The 21,998-nt window shown below is 49.6% G+C and overlaps 1 protein-coding gene across 3 annotated transcripts in view; it reads left to right on the top strand.

The window, feature by feature from the left end:
- The window catches only part of RNF115 (ring finger protein 115), a 58,243-nt gene that overhangs the window by 1,051 nt on the left and 35,194 nt on the right, over positions 1-21,998 (top strand). For 2 of the 3 annotated variants that reach the window (XM_075607879.1, XM_075607877.1), the window contains exons 2-8: positions 12,556-12,614; positions 12,941-12,998; positions 15,208-15,264; positions 15,556-15,764; positions 16,313-16,384; positions 17,528-17,600; positions 20,489-20,582. In XM_075607879.1, the coding sequence (XP_075463994.1) occupies positions 12,556-12,614; positions 12,941-12,998; positions 15,208-15,264; positions 15,556-15,764; positions 16,313-16,384; positions 17,528-17,600; positions 20,489-20,582 (622 nt within the window). The remainder of the gene's footprint in view (positions 1-12,555; positions 12,615-12,940; positions 12,999-15,207; positions 15,265-15,555; positions 15,765-16,312; positions 16,385-17,527; positions 17,601-20,488; positions 20,583-21,998) is intronic. The other variant, XM_075607878.1, reaches the window with a different exon arrangement.

Here is a 21,998-nt window from a genome sequence, read left to right on the forward strand (position 1 = left end):
GGAGTGTGTGGCTGTCACTCGTTTTTGGGAGCAAAGGACGGATCCCTCACTCGTGTTTCCGCTTGTTATTCCCCCTCATTATCAGATGGGATGTGACATCACCTAACGTGGAACCCTTCCTGTGAACATCATGCTGTCATCTTTTAGATTGTAAGCTCCTCAGGCCAGGGCCATCTTGTTTCAGTGTGTAATATTTTGTAGTATTGCATTGTACCCTGCGGTGAGCATGGTGTAATACTTGCCGCAGTCTGCCTTATCCCATCACAATCTCGCTGTCTTCTTGCCAAATCTAACTTATTTAGGGCCTGCTTTGTACTTTCACGGGCTCCATGTTTGTTCACCTTTTTTAGGTTTATTAATACCTTGGGGGTTTCACTTGGGTTTTTTCCCCGCAGCCAGATGGACACTGTAGAACAATGTATTCCCTTCTGACCGCGCAAATGTTAAGTCAGAAGTGGGGTTTCTTTCACTTTTGGTTTAATGCACAAAGTCACAAGGAATCTATGCACCTCCCTTTTTATATATATATATATATATATATATATATATGTATATATATATATGTATGTGTTTCCACACCGGGGGAAGGACAAGCACAGATAACATTCCAAGAGACACTGTTTTTAAGTAAACCCCTTGCTTGCTTCATTCATTGTAACATCGCCGGAAGAAGAGATCAGTGTATCTCGAAAGCTCGCACAAATAAAAGCATTTCGTTAGCCACAGAACGGTATCGTCTATTTATTTTTTGATTATTGAAGTTTGGCTAACACGGTACTGATACCTCTACATGTGTGTATATATATAGATATAGATATAGATATCTATATCTATATATATATATATCGAGAGTTTCATAGTAGATGAAATTGCAGAGGTGGCCATTTCTTGTATGCCCATGCCATCTGTAATTGTGACAGAAGTAACTGTCATTGTGTGCTCTGCTTTCAGTAGGTGAGATTGAGAGTGGAAGTGTTGCAGTCAGTGTGTGTGTGTGTGTGAAGTGTAAATCCAGCGCAGCTTCACAGGCAAAGTGTTGGCAGTTGCATCGAGGATGCATTTAAAATAGCTTAGGAAGGAGAAGCCTTGGGTATCTTGTGACTTGCCCTAATCTTGCGCTGCCAGTCTGCTCACGCTCCGTTGGTATGTTGTATTACAGCATTTGAATGAATCCTGCTTTGTGCTTTCACTTTCTAATCCATTAGGGGAAATCCTGAGAGGGTAAAGTTCAGAGACATGGCAAACAAGATTTGTTTGTTTTTTGATTCCAACTCTCCTATTGTGCATACGTTGTTTTTTCCAGGTGTAATCACAGTTACAAAGAGCAAAACTTATTTGCATATATATCAACCAAGGCCTAAGATCTTACAGTAAATGATGACGTGAATGAGCCAAACTTGGCTGTTTGCTTTAATTTATCTCATTCAATTGCCTCTTGTTTTCCATCCTGATAATATATTTTGTGAGATTCTCCTGCAGTTTTTCTGTTTTGGAGAATTTGCGATATAAAGCGATATCTTGGGAACCCGTGTTTTAAGAAGAGACCGCATCACTGCAACAGAAATCACTTCAACGTTTTTTCTTGTATGAAAGCTGTATTTGTTTGGTACTTTATATGAGCAGCTCATATCAAGTGTTTTTTTTAAAATTATTATTATCTTGATGTGCCTCGTCTCCTCAGTGTAGACAGTTTCCAGTATGGTGGCAATAAATCCGGGCTTTAATCGGATTGAAGGACAGTTGTGGTTCCTGGTACTGAAGGTGTTACAAAAAACCCTGCTCGTGCTGGGTGCATATAAGAAGCCATCCAAAGGCGTTTTATAAACAAAGGCTTGCAGATGCGCACTGTGAAGGGATGGAAATGAGCTGGTATTTAGGTTATAATGGCACTATCATTATTGGATGAAACATGTTCATTTGCTTCGTTTAGGAACATGCACCTGCTCATGTTGTTTGCTCCTTTTCTGCTTCCCGAAGACGCACGAAAGGCCTCACTGAGGCCTGGGGAGGCAAGCCGGGGAATAAAAACAGCCGGCTTCTTTTGTGGGGGAGTTATTGTTTCAGAGTAGGGTTGTGGCGGCAGCAAAAAAAGGGTTAAAGTGGGAAACCCACCTAGAAACAGGCTTTTTCTCTTTGATCAGCACTAATAGGTCTCCCAGTGTATAACCTCGTCATAACTCCAGGAGGTCCCCAGTCTGACAGGTATTTAAACATGACATTTCAGCTCATCTCAGAAAAAAAATGTCTATCAACTTGCTGTGTGCGCGCGCGAGTGTGCGTGCGCGCGTGTTGTATTAGCCAGAAGAATTCATAGAGAAGTGTTTCCTACAATTACATTTTTGAAACGAGACACTAGACTAAAAGTTTAAGAGCAGCTATAGAAGTACTTGTCTTTTTATTTTTTATACGGAGCCCCCAATTTCCTTCCTTTCAAACCTTCCCCCCCCATTTTTTTTTTTTATTTAAATTAATTTTTTTGCTTTTGTTTGGACTCCGGAAAGCCTGGATCTAGACCTGCCCCCGGCTAAGCCTGTAGTTTTGTTTTGGTTTCCTGGATTTAGCCCTTTATCCCAAAGAAAGCAGTGGAGGCAGGACTGGCAGCGCTACAAGCATGAGGGTGTAGTGCAATCAGGCTCTGTGGGAGCTAGCTACAGCTTTAGTAGCTTTAAAGCAGGGAGAGGTTAAGTGTCATTGTACTGAATGTTTTCTATGGGAGTTTCAATGACAGTGAAATCACTCACTCCCGTGACACCTTATCTGCCATTGTATGTTCCTCTGCGTTGCCCCGCAGGCTCTGGTATGGAAGGGAGTGAATGTTTATCTCCAAGTTTCAAACAGCGGTGTATGTGTAGGGTTCCTATTCTGAAGCAAATGTAAAGAGTTGCAGCCAGAAAGGCCAGCAGCAGTGCAACACGGGGTTAATAAGGAGTATAAATTCCAGCCAGCACAAGATTTTATACTATATTCTATGACACAGTGTGATTTCCGTTGTCGTGACACTGCAGCGTATGTTACTAAGGTAGGTTAACACAGGGGTGCTCAACTCTAGTCCTCCAGCGCCCCCCTCCTCCCCGCCCCCCAACAGGTCAGGTTTTCAGGCTATCACCGCTCCAGCACAAGCGGCTCAATCAGCCGCTCAGTCGAAGACTGCATATGTGCTGAAGCAGGGATATCCTGAAAGCCTGACCTGTTGGGGGAAGATTTGAGGAATGAAGTTGAGCACCCCTGGCTTTAATGACCTCATTGGCTTTCTAGTTTGCATACCTGTTCCATACACTTTCTATCACCTTCAACGCACTGTTCACATTTTCAAATAGCTGTGGTTTTAGATCATGGAGGAAGAATGCCTTTGTAAAGAAGGGTGTGATGGCGAACTCTGATAGAGTGCCAGCTCTTTGCTCTGGTATCCTCATCGCACCTTGCTGTTTGTCAGTGGCCGGTAACACTGAGTTCCGGTACCAGGTATTGAGGCCACGTGATTTGTTCCCTTACATTGTAAGCTCTATTTGACAGGGCCTCTTTGGGAACAGCTGCCTACAGCTTTAAGGGGGTACATCCTTAAACTGCGATGGTGCCAAGCAGGGCATTACAGTTTATTGAATTACCCCCTATATTTTTAGGGGGGTGAGGGGGTGTACAGAAAAGTGATACACACCAAGTACAGTATGTGTGTAGCAATTGACCTCCCAATACATTGCATAGCAGCTAATTTGCTACTTTAGTTGAGTACATACATGAGCCTCGGACACTACCATGGTGCCAAGGAACTGTGGTGTGTCGCGAACCTCTGCCGCAGGTGCATCGGGCTCAGCGGGTATATTCCGCGCTGCCTGTGGGCACAGAGGCTCCGATCCGCCTCTCCCCTCTCTCGGCCGGGCACAGAGGCTGCGATCCACCTCTCTCCTCTCTCGGCCGGGCACAGAGGCAGCGATCCGCCTCTCCTCTCTCTCGGCCGGGCACAGAGGCTGCGATCCGCCTCTCCTCTCTCTCGGCCGGGCACAGAGGCTGCGATCCGCCTCTCCACTCTCTCGGCCGGGCACAGAGGCTGCGATCCGCCTCTCCTCTCTCTCTGCCGGGCACAGAGGCTGCGATCCACCTCTCCCCTCTCTCGGCCGGGCACAGAGGCTGCGATCCGCCTCTCCTCTCTCTCTGCCGGGCACAGAGGCTGCGATCCGCCTCTCCTCTCTCTCTGCCGGGCACAGAGGCTCCGATCCGCCTCTCCTCTCTCTCTGCCGGGCACAGAGGCTGCGATCCGCCTCTCCTCTCTCTGCCGGGCACAGAGGCTGCGATCCGCCTCTCCTCTCTCTCTGCCGGGCACAGAGGCTGCGATCCGCCTCTCCTCTCTCTCGGCCGGGCACAGAGGCTGCGATCCGCCTCTCCCCTCTCTCTGCCGGGCACAGAGGCTGCGATCCGCCTCTCCTCTCTCTCGGCCGGGCACAGAGGCTGCGATTCCCCTCTCTCGGCCGGGCACAGAGGCTGCGATTCCCCTCTCTCGGCCGGGCACAGAGGCTGCGATTCCCCTCTCTCGGCCGGGCACAGAGGCTGCGATTCCCCTCTCTCGGCCGGGCACAGAGGCTGCGATTCCCCTCTCTCGGCCGGGCACAGAGGCTGCGATTCCCCTCTCTCGGCCGGGCACAGAGGCTGCGATTCCCCTCTCTCGGCCGGGCACAGAGGCTGCGATTCCCCTCTCTCGGCCGGGCACAGAGGCTGCGATTCCCCTCTCTCGGCCGGGCACAGAGGCTGCGATTCCCCTCTCTCGGCCGGGCACAGAGGCTGCGATTCCCCTCTCTCGGCCGGGCACAGAGGCTGCGATTCCCCTCTCTCGGCCGGGCACAGAGGCTGCGATTCCCCTCTCCCCTCTCTCGGCCGGGCACAGAGGCTGCGATCCGCCTCTCCCCTCTCTTGGCCGGGCACAGAGGCTGCGATCCGCCTCCCGTCTCTCTCTGCCGGGCACAGAGGCTGCGATCCGCCTCCCCTCTCTCTCTGCCGGGCACAGAGGCTGCGATCCGCCTCTCCTCTCTCTCTGCCGGGCACAGAGGCTGCGATTCCCCTCTCCCCTCTCTCTCTGCCGGGCACAGAGGCTGCGATCCGCCTCCCCTCTCTCTCTGCCGGGCACTGAGGCTGCGATCCGCCTCTCCCCTCTCTCGGCCGGGCACAGAGGCTGCGATCCGCCTCTCCTCTCTCTCGGCCGGGCACAGAGGCTGCGATCCGCCTCTCCTCTCTCTCGGCCGGGCACAGAGGCTGCGATCCGCCTCCCCTCTCTCTCGGCCGGGCACAGAGGCTGCGATCCGCCTCTCCTCTCTCTCTGCCGGGCACAGAGGCTGCGATCCGCCTCTCCTCTCTCTCTGCCGGGCACTGAGGCTGCGATCCGCCTCTCCTCTCTCTCTGCCGGGCACAGAGGCTGCGATCCGCCTCTCCTCTCTCTCTGCCGGGCACAGAGGCTGCGATCCGCCTCTCCTCTCTCTCGGCCGGGCACAGAGGCTGCGATCCGCCTCCCCTCTCTCTCTGCCGGGCACAGAGGCTGCGATCCGCCTCTCCTCTCTCTCGGCCGGGCACAGAGGCTGCGATCTGCCTCTCCCCTCTCTCGGCCGGGCACAGAGGCTACGATCCGACTCTCCCCTCTGTCGGCCGGGCACAGAGGCTGCGATCCGCCTCTCCCCTCTCTCGGCCGGGCACAGAGGCTGCGATCCGCCTCTCCTCTCTCTCGGCCGGGCACAGAGGCTGCGATCCGCCTCTCCCCTCTCTCGGCCGGGCACAGAGGCTGCGATCCGCCTCTCCTCTCTCTCGGCCGGGCACAGAGGCTGCGATCCGCCTCTCCTCTCTCTCGGCCGGGCACAGAGGCTGCGATCACCCTCTCCTCTCTCTCTCTGCCGGGCACAGAGGCTGCGATCCGCCTCTCCTCTCTCTCGGCCGGGCACAGAGGTTGCGATCACCCTCTCCTCTCTCTCTGCCGGGCACAGAGGCTGCGATCACCCTCTCCTCTCTCGGCCGGGCACAGAGGCTGCGATCACCCTCTCCTTTCTCTCTGCCGGGCACAGAGGCTGCGATCACCCTCTCCTCTCTCTCTGCCGGGCACAGAGGCTGCGATCCGCCTCTCCTCTCTCTCTGCCGGGCACAGAGGCTGCGATCCGCCTCTCCTCTCTCTCGGACGGGCACAGAGGCTGCGATCCGCCTCTCCCCTCTCTCGGACGGGCACAGAGGCTGCGATCCGCCTCTCCTCTCTCTCGGCCGGGCACAGAGGCTGCGATCCGCCTCCCCTCTCTCTCGGCCGGGCACAGAGGCTGCGATCCGCCTCTCCCCTCTCTCGGCCGGGCACAGAGGCTGCGATCCGCCTCTCCCCTCTCTCGGCCGGGCACAGAGGCTGCGATCCGCCTCTCCTCTCTCTCTGCCGGGCACAGAGGCTGCGAGACAGAAGCCTCTTCATCTCCAGACCGCGCAGAGCTCACCCACTAACCAGTTGATATTTTGAGGTGTGTGGGGGAGAAGGATTTGTGTGTGGGGAGATTCGGGCTTTGTGTGGGGAAGATATGAGGTGTAAGTAAGATAAGAGGGGGTGAATGTGGCTTTTTTGATGAAGAAAGGGCTCTGAGAAGGGGGCTGATAAATGTTGAGTGTTGTATAAAACGATGCGTATGATGTGTGTAATGAGGAGGAGGGGGGTGTGTGTATGAGTCTAAGTGAGGATGGGATGAGTAAGATCTGAAAAGTGGGTTCCCTGAGATTTTAAAACTTATGGGGTGCCCGTTCTCCAAAAAGGTTGTGAACCCACTGCTCTGCAGCCTATGGCAGCAGTATTAGACTCAGATTCTAGTGCTCGCGGCGAGAACAACCTACCTCTTTCATATGAGGCCACCCATAGTACGCGCGCGCATTGCGGAGCGACCATGCGATACATTTTTGAAAAGCCAAATTATTTTGCCTTTTTGCGTCATGCGAGCAGTTCAGCCAATGAGGATGAACCAGTCCATTGACGTGTCTGCCACTCCTCCACAATTGCTGGATGCTCAGTTAACCCATCGCTCGGACGAGAGGTGCGCGTCTGATCACACGGATAAAGTGCAGAGCTCTTGAACGCTCTTCACATACTTTGCGAGTCCTTCGCTCGCTGATGAGCACGGGCTTCAGTATCTATTACAGCGCACTTCTGCAGGCCCGTATCGGTCAGCGGGCAGCCACGCTGGCGTTTGTACACTTGAATAGTCGTAGCACCCTGCAGAATTACGTTTTTAATTTCAGATCCCCTGCTGAGCAAGAGAGGGAGTAAGTGGAAGAAAAGAGTATGTAATAAGTAATGCATTCAAGTCCATTCTGCAGCAGAGGATTCAACCCCTTCCATGCCAAAGGGGTGTAAATAATGAAATCATTTTTCTCGTTAATGTGTTGGTGCTCTTAAGTGTGACCACACGCTGTATACATTAAAGCATGGCCTGGTGTGTGGTTTTCCCAGATTCCAGCCTCCCACCTCCCCAATATTGGGAGGCCGCCTACAAAGAGCGTTTCCAGCTGACGCCGAGATTATGAACACTTGGCGCTTCACGGGGAACATCTTATTTCCACTCGGTTTCTTCTGCAGGTGATTAGTGACAAAGTGCCACTCACAAGCCACCACTTTAGAATAGCTGAAGGACAGAAGCACACATGTCCCCGTGGCATGTGGCGAGGAGGAGATGTTAACGGCTAGACTTGGAGGGTTGAGGGCATTATATTTGCTCTGGCGCTCCAACACACAACCATCTGGTTGGCTTCACAAGTTGTAATAGATACACCGAACCAGTCACCAGTCTCTCATCACAACCATTTTCTGCTCTATTCATCCATAACTCATGAGGAAGTTCAGCTGAGCTTGCATGTTATACGTGGCTTTTTATTTTATTTAATGGCGTTATCTATATCTATATCTATATCTCTAGTGTGTGTGTGTGTGTGTGTGTGTTCACAATGCATGTCTTCTATTGTATATTACTCATAGCTAGCTCTGTGTGACCTTGGGCATGTTCTATTCTGATATAACTTTTTGTTACGTCAGAAGTACTCCGTTCCCTTACATGACCAATGGAAGTCCGCATGTGGGTCACGCTTCTTATGAAATGAGAAGTTATTGCACCAATCTCCTGTAACTTGCTGGTTCCCGCTGCTCCGCAATTGATTGACTGCAGGATTTGCTTTGAACGCTACCAGCATAACACACATCATTATCAGAATTACTAACTAATACAGGAGTGATAATATATTCCTGTGCGTTGCAGGCTTAGTGTGAACTGTGCCCTACATATAATAATGCACACCCAATGGGGCCTTATTCAATGCACTGAAGCTTGAACACTAGGGAGCACAGAATATTAATTGAAGGCCAATTAATATACCCCAGAGGTGGGCAACTCCAGTCCTTAAGGGCCACCAACAGGTCAGGTTTTCAGGATGTCCCTGCTTCAGCACAGGTGGCTCAATCGCTGGCTAAGTTTTTGACTGAGCCACCTGTGCTGAAGCAGGGATATCCTTAAAACCTGACCTGTTGGTGGTCTTGCTGTAAACCAGGGGTGTGCAAACTTGGGGACGCGACATTTTTGCTTTGGCGTTTGCAGAGGCCCTGTGCTCTTCCCCCACAACATTTAAATAAAATGCCAGGGGAGCGCGCGAGGCCTCTGTAACTGCCTCTTATCTGCTCTCCGGGGGCTGCTGGCGACATGTCGCCATGACACCGGAGAGAAGGAAAGAGGGTGGGAGAGTAGGCAGGGGGGCGAAAGAAAACAAACTTTGCGCACCTCTGCGTAAAGAACCATTTCCTTTGCTGCTGGTGAAATTCACTTTCCTCCGATTCAAAGGATGACCCTGTGTCGTTTATAAATGTGACAGGGACCTTGGCATTTAGATGCTATAAATGGGGGTTAATTGTGAATGTATAAAGAAGCCATCATTCATGGTGTAAAGTGCTGGGTACCACGCGTCTCCATATAAAGCTATGATAACTTGGCTGGGGTGACAGGCCTGGCACTGGGTGTCCTGCTGAATGGTAACATTCCCTCTGCCAGTCGCTGTATTTTAGCGCATTGATGCATTGCGGCTGGCTATTTTAACAGTTCCTGCTATGCTTCCACCTGCACATCTCCCCCTCTGCCCTAAACAATCTGTTGGGATTTCTCTGCCGTGATGCGGAAGGCACTAAAAATACTCTCTTTCTGATGAGCGCTCTCCGTCCCCGGAGAAGATCTTGTCTGTTTTCTTGTCGCTGTTTTAGAAGCAAACAGCGGGACTGGCACATTAGGTTTTGCTGATGGTATCTAGGGCCAAGAATGCCGTTTTAAACCTGAAGCAACATTTTGTTGATATGCCGTCTGTGTAACCCCAGCGTACGTATACCTGACCTGTCTTGTCACCGAGTTCTGCTTTTCCTCTGGGGAAAGTTTTACGGCAATAGTGCTCAAGTCCAGTCCTCAAGTGCCCCCCCAAACAGGGCAGGTTTTTAGGATATCCCAGCTTCAGCACAGGTGGCTCAGTCTTCGAGCCTCTGATTGAGCCACATGTGCTGAAGCAGGGATATCCTTAAAACCTGACCTGTTTGGGAGGGGGGGGGGGGGTCTTGAGGACTGGACTTGAGCCCCCTGACTTAAGGGATAGGAGCAGATTTAAAATAGTTTGGGTTTGCAGTGGAATACCTGCGGTATTAAACAACTTGCAGTTTGTCATTGGCCCGGGTGCATTGGGCCAGGGAAGTAGTCGTTCTGTATCTGGTTTCAGGAATTTATGTTTAACGCCGGGGCTGTTTTCCTTCGGGCCGCGGGGCGCTAGAACGCGAGATCATGTTGTGTAACTGCAGGGTGGGGGGCGGGTCTGTAACTGCAGGGTGGGGGGCGGGTCTGTAACTGCAGGGTGGGGGGCGGGTCTGTAACTGCAGGGTGGGGGGCGCGCTCGGGGGGAAATATGAGGAAGTACGACTTCACGGAAAGGGATTTCAAAAAACGCTTGCGATGGACAGAAGGCTAAATCCTTAATGTGAAAGCAAGCCGGATATCAAATGGAGTCTGTGGTTTTACAGGAGACGGCAAAGAGGGGGTTCTTATCCGCCGTCAATTTCTGTGTTTTTGCGTAGGTCCGGGCCTGACCGTTTATTTATGACAACATTTATATATAGCTCCCTTACCCAGGCAGCTGTACATCAGCTAGTAAAACCATAACCGTTATCCTAATAATATAAAGAATACAATCCCTAAATACATCGCTGATAGCTGCTTTCCGTCTAGTTGTGTGTGTGTGTGTGTGTGTGTGTGTGTGTGTGTGTTTCTAACAAGCGTACACAAGGTAACCGATGCCTGCGTGAGGTTCTCACATCACAGGGAGGGGGTAAGGAGGCAGCTGGTACAGTATATCGTTATACCCTGCTTGTTACCTAGCAACTGCCATACGTGTGACAACCCCGGGATCCTTTACCTGCCTGCTAATAGCGATTTTGCCTCTGGGCGGTTGTAGTTTTGCGACCGAGCTTGGTCACATGATGCAGTACCGGCCTATCCGGCTCTTGCTTCCATCCTTGGAAGGTTTCCCTTGCCTTGTCACCTATTCCTAATTCCCCTTGGGGGGATGGGGGGGGGGACAGGCAGGATGGAGCAGATTTCAATGCGTGCCCTTGGATGTTTGTGCTGTTACGGCTTCATTTCTTGTACGTGAATTCCCCCTGCTGATTGCCCCGCTGTATGCATACAGCGGGGGGCTTTGCATGCACAAAGGTGGCAGCATTACAGCTGTTCTCTAATTAAGAGACCCCAAACTATTTGTGCAGTCACGACCCACCTTCCCACCCCCAATTCTAATTCTTCCCCTAATGCTCCGCCCGCGGCCGCTCGCATTACTGCGCCCCGTTACAAGATGTGTTATATTGTCCTGCACAGTGTGGGATACAGGAGCGATCATTCTGTCATCGTGCTGGGATTACCCTGTCAGCATGAGAGGAGCCTGCAAAGCAATTTACACTTCAAAGGCCTATGCCTTAACCATATAGATTAGGGGTGGCCAACTCCAGTCCTCAACCTGACCTGCTGGTGGCCCTTTTCAGGATATCCCTGCTTCAGCACAGGTGGCTCAATCAGTGGCTCAGTCTATTGTTCTCTCGGGCTTGGGGGGGTAGCGATCACTTGTTCGTAACCAGCCCCCAGTGACGTAAACAGAAGTGGAGTGATCACATTCGGACGCGATCTCCCCCTAGAAACTAGGCAAATATATTGCGTCGTTCCCTGCATGCCGGCTCCAATCTCATACCGGGAACAATGTAAGTGCTCGCCCATTGTTCATTTATAACCCCATTGGCTCTTATCGTGTTTCTGTGCTGTGCATTACCGTAACGTGGCAAAAATAAATGTCTTTATAAAATATTTTACCAGGATAAAATGCATTGTTACCGCCTTGTTTTCACATATGTCCTGGGCACAGAGTTATGTTGACAATATTACATGTTACACACATGTTTTAAAGTAAGAAACAGCTGGAGCCTTGGAGGAACTCGGGCAGGAAGCGGATTTGAGGGACTTGGGTAAATTGTCCCAGCAGTGGGGGGGATCGGTACGGGAAGGAAGAGCGGATTCTTTATTCAACCTTGGGACGAATAAGCAGGTTTCTGGAGGCGGATCTCGGGAGAGAAGTGCTGAGTAAATGAGGGGTGAGAGGCCTGCTCGGATAATTGGGTAACTTGTGCCGAAGGTATTTGAAGGTGTGACAGGAAAGATGTACATTGCGTCCGGACTCTAGGGTTAGTTAGTCCTTGTCATCTTATCATAATGGTGCGCGTTGAAGTTACATAGTAAGACAAAGCGGCAGGTGAGTTTGGGGTGCTGTACCTTACATTATATCCCCATTGCTGAGTAGTGGGGGTGTGGTGCTTTAAACAATCAGATGTGGTCCTATCAAGAACGTGTAGATAAAAGTAATAAATGTCCAGATGTTAATGTGGTGTTCACGAATAAATGCTGACAGAAACTGAGAGGGGTATGTGCCTAGTGATGTCCACTTGACAACCACACAGATTGGCACACAAATGTACACCCAATCAATGATCACTATATAAAGCAATGTCCATTATAAACAAGGAAGAATGACAGGGCACCGAGGCCCATTACCCCATTACTTGCAGGAACATCCACCGCGTGCAATCCGTCAGTAGTAGAAATCCGACGTTGTGCTGTATAGAACAGAGCACAGCCCAGCGACGTTCACACTTGAAAGAACTAAAAAAAATCCAAGGCCTTGGAGTGCTCTGTTCTATACACCACAATTTCGGATTATATCCCCATAGTCTGTCATTGGCATTAGCATCTTCTGTGCAATGCACTTTCTGACCAATGGGCTTAGGCTGGATTTAGTCCTATAAAGTACGCCCCGTTTGGGATAGATTTGGGTTGTTCGTTTGTCAATATGCAAAGCAAATGTTAAGTTGGCGTATGTTTCTGCTCTTGATTAAAAAGGTTCCGGCCTGTTACTAATATCCTGTGAGGCCATACTGGTAACTCTCGTGCTGATTCGTAACCACACATCCTGCATTTCCACTCACATCCCTTCCCTTTATTTCAGGAATACATTTGTCCTCGATGCGAGTCTGGCTTCATTGAAGAAGTGACAGAGGACTCCAGGTAGGTCCCTAAGGATCAGATATGAATGATTTACCATGTAACTGTGCGGGTGACAGTAACGTCTACCTAAAGATGGGTGGGGGGATATCTTTACCCCTTCAGTGCCCTTGGGATGTCCTGTAAGTTATAAGTGCAGGCGCCAAAAAAGCTCACACTCACTATAACTAACACACACACTCACACTATAACTAACTCACACTATGACTAACACACACACCATAACAAACACGCAGACCTTTGATTGTGTGGTCATAAGTGATTGCAATTTCTTCTGTGGGCTTTGGCAGAGAAGGTGGGACTTGAATTCATGTTTCCTGTCTGTGCAGTTTTCTAGATTCCGGGGGCAGTACAATAGACGACAATGCATCAACGCAGTTCGCAGAGGTAAGCCTCACTTTCTTACATAGAGTATAGTTACAGTACCTGGGCTATGTCTTCTCCCTTGTTACTGCTGAATCACTGCCTATTACCCCCCCATTGTATAAACATAAGGTTACCCTCTGCCTTCCTAAATATTCTAGAATGGTAGTCTTTTCACCGCCCCTGCTGGGAGGCTCTACCAAGAACCCACCCATTTGGGGGTAAAGAAGGGCTCTACCATCTCTTGTATCTTCTGGTTATTCTCGACTTGTGTATGCTGCTTATTCCATGAAGCTTTGTAATTATGCAACAACACAAAACACTTCTAGCACAAGAACAGAGCAGTGTTATTACCCAATAAGATATTGCAAAGTGTGGCACAGGTACTTGTAGAATTGCAAATCCAGACCGCAATAGCTGCCTCCCGAGCACCCATTTGAACCCTTCTACTTCCCGTCTGTTGGACGTGGTGGGAAGATTCAGGTGTTTCACCTGCACGTCGTCCTTGATCACCTGATCTGTGTCAGCCGAAGCATCACTTGATGAGGGCGTCTGTTTACCATGAGTAGGTGGCAATGACCGTGAAACAGAGACACGTTGCTAAAAACAGAGGTCTTTCAGCAATAGTAGCTCATATAATGTTCAGACGAAGCCCGGAGACACGGCTAATGCTGCATCCAGCTTCATTAATGCTCGACTAATGAATATAATGACAACTGTACAGCTGCTTCCAATATCCACAGGGCACCCCAACTGTACCACTATGTAAACATCTAAGTAAAAAACAGAAAAGCCTGCGCCTCCAAAATGGAAAAAATAAAACTGACCAAATAGTCCAAGGGTATATGGAATAGAGTCCCGAGGGGAATCTCCAGTGAAGGCTCATAGACAGACAAACAAACATAAAAAACGAAAAAGACAAAAGAAAAAGATCATAGTGCAACTAAACAAGACCAATATATACAAACAAATACTGAAAAGATTGGCAAAGAGATGATCACAAATTTAATGCAATTAAATAAAATATTAATAAAACAACAGACACATGAATGTAGGGCTAAAGACACTAATAAGTTGAATCATCCGGTAGGAGTAAAATTAAAATCCTCCCTACAGCAGAGCTGAAGAATAAAAACCCATAGCGACTGTCTTTGAATCCAGAGCAGAGCTTCTATAAATAAATTTGTGATAATCTCTTTGCCAATCTTTTCAGTATTTGTTTGTATATATTGGTCTTGTTTAGTTGCACTATGATCTTTTTCTTTTGTCTTTTTCGTTTTTGTTTTTGATGTTTGTTTGTCTGTCTATGAGACTTCACTGGAGATTCCCCTCGGGACTCTATTCCGTATACTCTTGGACTCTATTTGGTCAGTTTTATTTTTTCCATTATGGAGGCGCCTGCTTTTCTGTTTGTTACTGCTTGTATGGGTTTGTGTACACCTTTTTTGCCTAGGCAGCCCCCACTTCAAGTTTAAAGTGTACTTACTGTATGTGTGTCACTTATAGTGTCATCTATTTTTATTCACTGCTTTAGCGCTGTTTTCACTGCTCTTCCCTTTTATCACTATGTAAACATCTACTCCGGGCAGTAGAGACTCTGATCCACTCAAAGCAGACTGTCCGGGGGGCATTTTAAACATGCTTGGTATTCACACTTTCTTCACAACACTGTGTGGGCTCTGGACAGAAAAACTGCCAATAACAGGTAGTGTCGGGATATCCCTGCTTCAGCACAGGTGGCTCAGTCAAAGATTAAGCCACCTGTGCTGAAGCAGGCATATCTTGAAAACCTGACCTGTTTGGGGGTGGGGGAGGTGGTGTTGTGGGTTGGAGTTGAGCACCCCTGATATATTCCATAAACCTCCGTATCCTGTGTGTGACCGTGTCAGCATTGGGCTCTTCCGGTACAGTACAGCGCACATTAGCGATGGAGCGAGATGCTTCTCGCCACGAATCCCTACTTCTGCCTTTAGGATGCAAACTTGTGCTTAAACTTGGGTTTCTGTCCCTAATTGCCATTTATGGACCTTCCTCCACAATGACCTCAAATTCTCATTGTAAACCCCACAATATTATTTGTAGCCCTGTACACCCAGCGATGAGGGGGCGTTACGTGTTCCTGCTCTTATCTGTTTTACATCCCCTGCTTGATACGCCTGCATGTAATGTAAAGACTCGCAGGCGCTTCAGCATGTTTAATTGTCACTTGGTTCTACTTTTGTATTTTTATTAGCCTTTACAGTGCCCTAATGACGGCCCTGGCACGCCAGAGGCCCTGTTGAGGTACCAGGTACGTTGGGTTTTTGCTCATTCTCTAGGGTATGATCGGGCTGGAAACGGAAGTGGGCGGCACTCCCCTCCTGTTTGTTGTTGGTGGACAGTCACGGCCATTTGAACCCTACTGTAAAGGTCACATGGCCGCAAATCCAGAAAGCCTGGTAGCACTTGAGTGTCGCCGAACTTCCGGCAGCGAAAAGGTTAACCGGTGCTGGTTTTGCTTCCATTCGATCTGCTGCTGAAAGGGTTAACCGCGGCTGAGACTTTGTAACCACGCGATGAATTCTCCCTTTGCTTTCCGCAGCTCTGGGACCACTTGGACCACACAATGTTTTTCCCCGACTTCCGACCTTTCCTGAACAGCAGCTCGTTGGACCAAGATGGCAGGGACCACGAGCGGGGGCACCAGCCCCACCCAGACTTGAGGGTGACGCGCCGGCCCCCGCGACAGCCAATGACCCGGTACAGGTCCCGGGTCAGCTCACGTCCCGACCGCTCCCCTGCCATCGAAGGGTAAGCGACAATCTTTCCACGCTTTCCTGTTCCACGTGCTATTTTAGTATGATCATCTTCACGTGGATTTGTAGATTATCCCCTTGTGAAACAAAGGCCCCGATGATATAATATGCACATCCACGCTAGCAGAGATGCGCAGCATAAAGCCGAGATCTGTGTTTCTCTCTGCGTCCCTCCTGTTGGAGTACAAATGCCAGCTGGGCTTAATGCCTCATTTGTTTGTACTGGCATGGAGGGACTAGATGACATATACAATAAGAACCCCTGCTTTTCCTCGCCATTTAAGATGGCAGCCTGCTGACGGTGGCTGCCATCTTTGATTTATGATGTTTGCCATGGGAAGGCTGTAATGCATTGAGACTTCTTAGCAACCCCTTTGCCGCCTGCTTCGTCTGGAATAGCGCGAACCTGATCTTTTCCGTCATGCACTGCTGGGGACAGCAGAGCTTCTGCGCCTCTGGTGCAGAGAGCGGTGAGCGGGCTGGATGTGTCTTTCCAATCCCGGCACATATGTGGCTCACATAGTTTTTGTTCTTTCGTCATAGCATCATCCAGCAGATCTTTGCCGGATTCTTTGCAAACCCTCCGTTACCAGGCTCACCACAGCCCTTGTCCTGGTAAGAGTGTGTGTCTGTGTGTGTCTGTGTGTGTCTGTGTGTGTCTGTGTGTGTCTGTGTGTGTCTGTGTGTGTCTGTGTGTGTCTCTGTGTGTCTCTGTGTGTCTCTGTGTGTCTCTGTGTGTCTCTGTGTGTCTCTGTGTGTCTCTGTGTGTCTCTGTGTGTCTCTGTGTGTCTCTGTGTGTCTCTGTGTGTCTGTTACAAGGCTCACTGCAGCCATTGTTCTGGTAAGTGTCTGTCCTGTCTGTCCTGTCTGTCCTGTCTGTCCTGTCTGTCCTGTCTGTCCATACGTTCCAGGTCTGAGTATCTATGGATCTCTCCCTACTCCTACATAGCAAACACCATCTGTTTCATGTAACTCTTTGCTTATTCGTTTTGGAAGGCTGTAAGGGTGTTATGTAGGGGTGGGCAACTCCAGTCCTCAAAGGCCACCAACAGGTCAGGTTTTCAGGATATCCCTGCTTTAGCATACGTGGCTCAGTCGTATTCATTTTGGAAATACAGGGTTTACTGGTGAACTTGAAATGCTGCTTAACTCCTTCACTGCCAGAGGGGTCAGTAAGGGTTAAGAGTTTTGCAGTTTGGTGATCTGTCATTAATAACCCATGGACAGAACAGATCTTTGCATAGCATACGCTCCCTGCCATGCAAGTGAATCCCAGCTGGTGTTTAAACCGAGCTGCTCCCATTACACCGCCCTTTCCTGCGGGCTGTTATTCATTTCAGTAATGCTAAGGAATGTCAATTGATACAATACTACCCCATGAACACTGCCACAGTTTTATTAGCTGCGCTTGTTAGGCAATCCAGACATAAGTGTGTGTGTTTTAAAACCTCCATTGAACAGTTGAAAAGAACATATATATTTATATATTATTTTTTGTTACTTTTCTACTTGCTTCTTAATCATTCTTCACTTTTCGGACTCCGTGTCATTTTTTTATATTTTAGCTAAATGTTGGTAAAATAATTTGACAGTGGTAAAGTTAGAGAGAGGGCTAGCTGCGAGTGCGAACTGGTACAAGGCCATTTAACCCACCCGGGAATGCACGGAACGCTGACAGACGGTCAGTGACACGGACTGCAGGCTCCCTGCCAGGACAAGGGCGAGAATTCAAATAGCGTGTTGTGTTTTTGTATGAAGGAGCGGAATGCTACATTCAAACCCCGGGGACTACGCCTGGGGCCAGAGCGGCCTGGATTCAATCGTCACACAGGTAAGGGCGCTTTGTGACCAAATCCAAAAACAAGGATTTGTGGCTCTAATAATTGGGGCTGGCGCACGTACACCTCAGCGGAAGCCCCTGGCTGGCATTGCCTGTGCTGTCCCCCTGACTACAGTGTGCCCATAATCCTCCTCCCGACCCTGGGAATATGCCCTCGTGTGTCAGTGTTATTATTGATGAGAATATCTGCTTCTCCCCTGTGCAGTGTGCCTATAATCCTCCTCCCGACCCTGGGAATATCCCCTTGCATGTCAGTGTTATTATTGATGAGAATATCTGCTTCTCCCCTGTGCAGTGTGCCCATAATCCTCCTCCCGACCCTGGGAATATCCCCTTGCATGTCAGTGTTATTATTGATGAGAATATCTGCTTCTCCCCTGTGCAGTGTGCCCATAATCCTCCTCCCGACCCTGGGAATATCCCCTCGCATGTCAGTGTTATTATTGATGAGAATATCTGCTTCTCCCCTGTGCAGTGTGCCTATAATCCTCCTCCCGACCCTGGGAATATCCCCTCGTGTCAGTGTTATTATTGATGAGAATATCTGCTTCTCCCCTGTGCAGTGTGCCTATAATCCTCCTCCCGACCCTGGGAATATCCCCTCGTGTCAGTGTTATTATTGATGAGAATATCTGCTTCTCCCCTGTGCAGTGTGCCCATAATCCTCCTCCCGACCCTGGGAATATCCCCTCGTGTCAGTGTTATTATTGATGAGAATCTCTGCTTCTCCCCTGTGCAGTGTGCCTATAATCCTCCTCCCGACCCTGGGAATATCCCCTCGTGTCAGTGTTATTATTGATGAGAATATCTGCTTCTCCCCTGTTGCAGTGTGCCCATAATCCTCCTCCCGACCCTGGGAATATCCCCTCGTGTCAGTGTTATTATTGAAGAGAATATCTGCTTCTCCCCTCTGCAGTGTGCCTATAATCCTCCTCCCGACCCTGGGAATATCCCCTCGTGTCAGTGTTATTATTGATGAGAATATCTGCTTCTCCCCTCTGCAGTGTGCCCATAATCCTCCTCCCGACCCTGGGAATATCCCCTAGTGTCAGTGTTGTTATTGATGAGAATATCTGCTTCTCCCCTCTGCAGTGTGCCCATAATCCTCCTCCCGACCCTGGGAATATCCCCTAGTGTCAGTGTTATTATTGATGAGAATATCTGCTTCTCCAATCTGCAGTGTGCCTATAATCCTCCTCTCGACCCTGGGAATATCCCCGCGTGTCAGTGTTATTATTGATGAGAATATCTGCTTCTCCCCTGTGCAGTGTGCCCATAATCCTCCTCCCGACCCTGGGAATATGCCCTCGTGTGTCAGTGTTATTATTGATGAGAATCTCTGCTTCTCCCCTGTGCAGTGTGCCTATAATCCTCCTCCCGACCCTGGGAATATCCCCTCGCGTCAGTGTTATTATTGATGAGAATATCTGCTTCTCCCCTGTGCAGTGTGCCTATAATCCTCCTCCCGACCCTGGGAATATGCCCTCGTGTGTCAGTGTTATTATTGATGAGAATCTCTGCTTCTCCCCTGTGCAGTGTGCCTATAATCCTCCTCCCGACCCTGGGAATATCCCCGCGTGTCAGTGTTATTATTGATGAGAATATCTGCTTCTCCCCTGTGCAGTGTGCCCATAATCCTCCTCCCGACCCTGGGAATATCCCCTAGTGTCAGTGTTATTATTGATGAGAATATCTGCTTCTCCCCTGTGCAGTGTGCCTATAATCCTCCTCCCGACCCTGGGAATATCCCCTAGTGTCAGTGTTATTATTGATGAGAATATCTGCTTCTCCCCTGTGCAGTGTGCCTATAATCCTCCTCCCGACCCTGGGAATATCCCCTAGTGTCAGTGTTATTATTGATGAGAATCTCTGCTTCTCCCCTGTGCAGTGTGCCTATAATCCTCCTCCCGACCCTGGGAATATCCCCTAGTGTCAGTGTTATTATTGATGAGAATATCTGCTTCTCCCCTGTGCAGTGTGCCCATAATCCTCCTCCCGACCCTGGGAATATCCCCTAGTGTCAGTGTTATTATTATTGATGAGAATATCTGCTTCTCCCCTGTGCAGTGTGCCCATAATCCTCCTCCCGACCCTGGGAATATCCCCTAGTGTCAGTGTTATTATTATTGATGAGAATATCTGCTTCTCCCCTGTGCAGTGTGCCCATAATCCTCCTCCCGACCCTGGGAATATCCCCTTGCATGTCAGTGTTATTATTGATGAGAATATCTGCTTCTCCCCTGTGCAGTGTGCCTATAATCCTCCTCCCGACCCTGGGAATATCCCCTAGTGTCAGTGTTATTATTGATGAGAATATCTGCTTCTCCCCTGTGCAGTGTGCCTATAATCCTCCTCCCGACCCTGGGAATATCCCCTAGTGTCAGTGTTATTATTGATGAGAATCTCTGCTTCTCCCCTGTGCAGTGTGCCCATAATCCTCCTCCCGACCCTGGGAATATCCCCTAGTGTCAGTGTTATTATTATTGATGAGAATATCTGCTTCTCCCCTGTGCAGTGTGCCCATAATCCTCCTCCCGACCCTGGGAATATCCCCTAGTGTCAGTGTTATTATTATTGATGAGAATATCTGCTTCTCCCCTGTGCAGTGTGCCCATAATCCTCCTCCCGACCCTGGGAATATCCCCTAGTGTCAGTGTTATTATTATTGATGAGAATATCTGCTTCTCCCCTGTGCAGTGTGCCTATAATCCTCCTCCCGACCCTGGGAATATCCCCTAGTGACAGTGTTATTATTATTGATGAGAATATCTGCTTCTCCCCTGTGCAGTGTGCCTATAATCCTCCTCCCGACCCTGGGAATATCCCCTAGTGTCAGTGTTATTATTATTGATGAGAATATCTGCTTCTCCCCTCTGCAGCTTTTGGGTCAGTTGGAAAATTCCGGCCCGCCTCCTGCTGACAAAGACAAGATCACATCTCTTCCAACGGTCATTGTAACTCAGGAGCAAGTGGGTGAGTTCAGAGGGAAGCGCGAACCGGCTTCCTCACCGCTGCTCCTTGATCCCCTGTGAAAGTGCTTTATTCTGATCCTTTTTCTTCATTACGTTTAGCTAGCTGGGAATGTGTGTTCATTACGTTCTAACGTTAGAGCTGCTTCGTCCGATTTTGTGTTACGTCTAAACTAAGTGCCAACTAGAACAGATGTTTTTCTCATTTGTAATCATTTTATTCTGGGATCTAATCGAGCGATGTCAGGGTGTTCTTTGCAGTTCAGTAACCTGCTTACATCGCACTTCCTTTTACTATATATTTATATTGTAATGTTCTAGTTGCCACCGTGTCAGCATTTCCAGTTGACGCCCCCAATTTAATGTAGTAAATGGAAGTTAATTCATCGTTAACGGGACAGTCTCGCCGTATTGAGCGGGGGTGTACAGCTTCCTTGCACACGAGCAGCTTTCGGCTAGTACTGGGGCGGCCAGCTCCACTCCAGTGGCTTAGTTTACACGGGAGTTTCAGTTTGAGAAACTGCTCTAAGTGGCCTGAGCAACGAGTATGATATTGGTAGGAGCCACGGGCTGAGTTTCCCTGCTGTACCATAATACAACGGTTTCCCAGGGAGTTGCTCTTAAATGTGAATTGTTGTTTTTATATCTGCGCCCCTGCCCAAAACAGGATGTATGGCCCCCCCATTTCCACACACCCAGCCTCATTAACAAAACCATCCGAGAGAGATGATTTTGAAGGCAGGAGACTTTCAGAGTAAAATGCGAGGTTAGAATTGAAAAGCGGTGTGAGTGGTGTGACCCCTGTGAGCGGTGTGACCCCTGTGAGCGGTGTGACCCCTGTGAGCGGTGTGACCCCTGTGAGCGGTGTGACCCCTGTGAGCGGTGTAACTCCTGTGAGCGGTGTAACTCCTGTGAGCGGTGTAACTCCTGTGAGCGGTGTAACTCCTGTGAGCGGTGTAACTCCTGTGAGCGGTGTGACCCCTGTGAGCGCTGTGAGCGCTTTAACCCCTGTGAGCGCTGTAACCCCTGTGAGCGCTGTAACCCCTGTGAGCGCTGTAACCCCTGTGAGCGCTGTAACCCCTGTGAGCGCTGTAACCCCTGTGAGCGCTGTAACCCCTGTGAGCGCTGTAACCCCTGTGAGCGCTGTAACCCCTGTGAGCGCTGTAACCCCTGTGAGCGCTGTAACCCCTGTGAGCGGTGTAACCCCTGTGAGCGGTGTAACCCCTGTGAGCGGTGTAACCCCTGTGAGCGGTGTAACCCCTGTGAGCGGTGTAACCCTGTGAGCGGTGTCACCCCTGTGAGCGGTGTCACCCCTGTGAGCGGTGTCACCCCTGTGAGCGGTGTCACCCCTGTGAGCGGGTAACCCGTGTGAGCGGGTAACCCGTGTGAGCGGTGTAACTCCTGTGAGCGGTGTAACTCC

Source organism: Ascaphus truei, chromosome 7, assembly GCF_040206685.1.
Source record: "Ascaphus truei isolate aAscTru1 chromosome 7, aAscTru1.hap1, whole genome shotgun sequence".
In the NCBI taxonomy this organism is placed as follows: domain Eukaryota; kingdom Metazoa; phylum Chordata; class Amphibia; order Anura; family Ascaphidae; genus Ascaphus; species Ascaphus truei.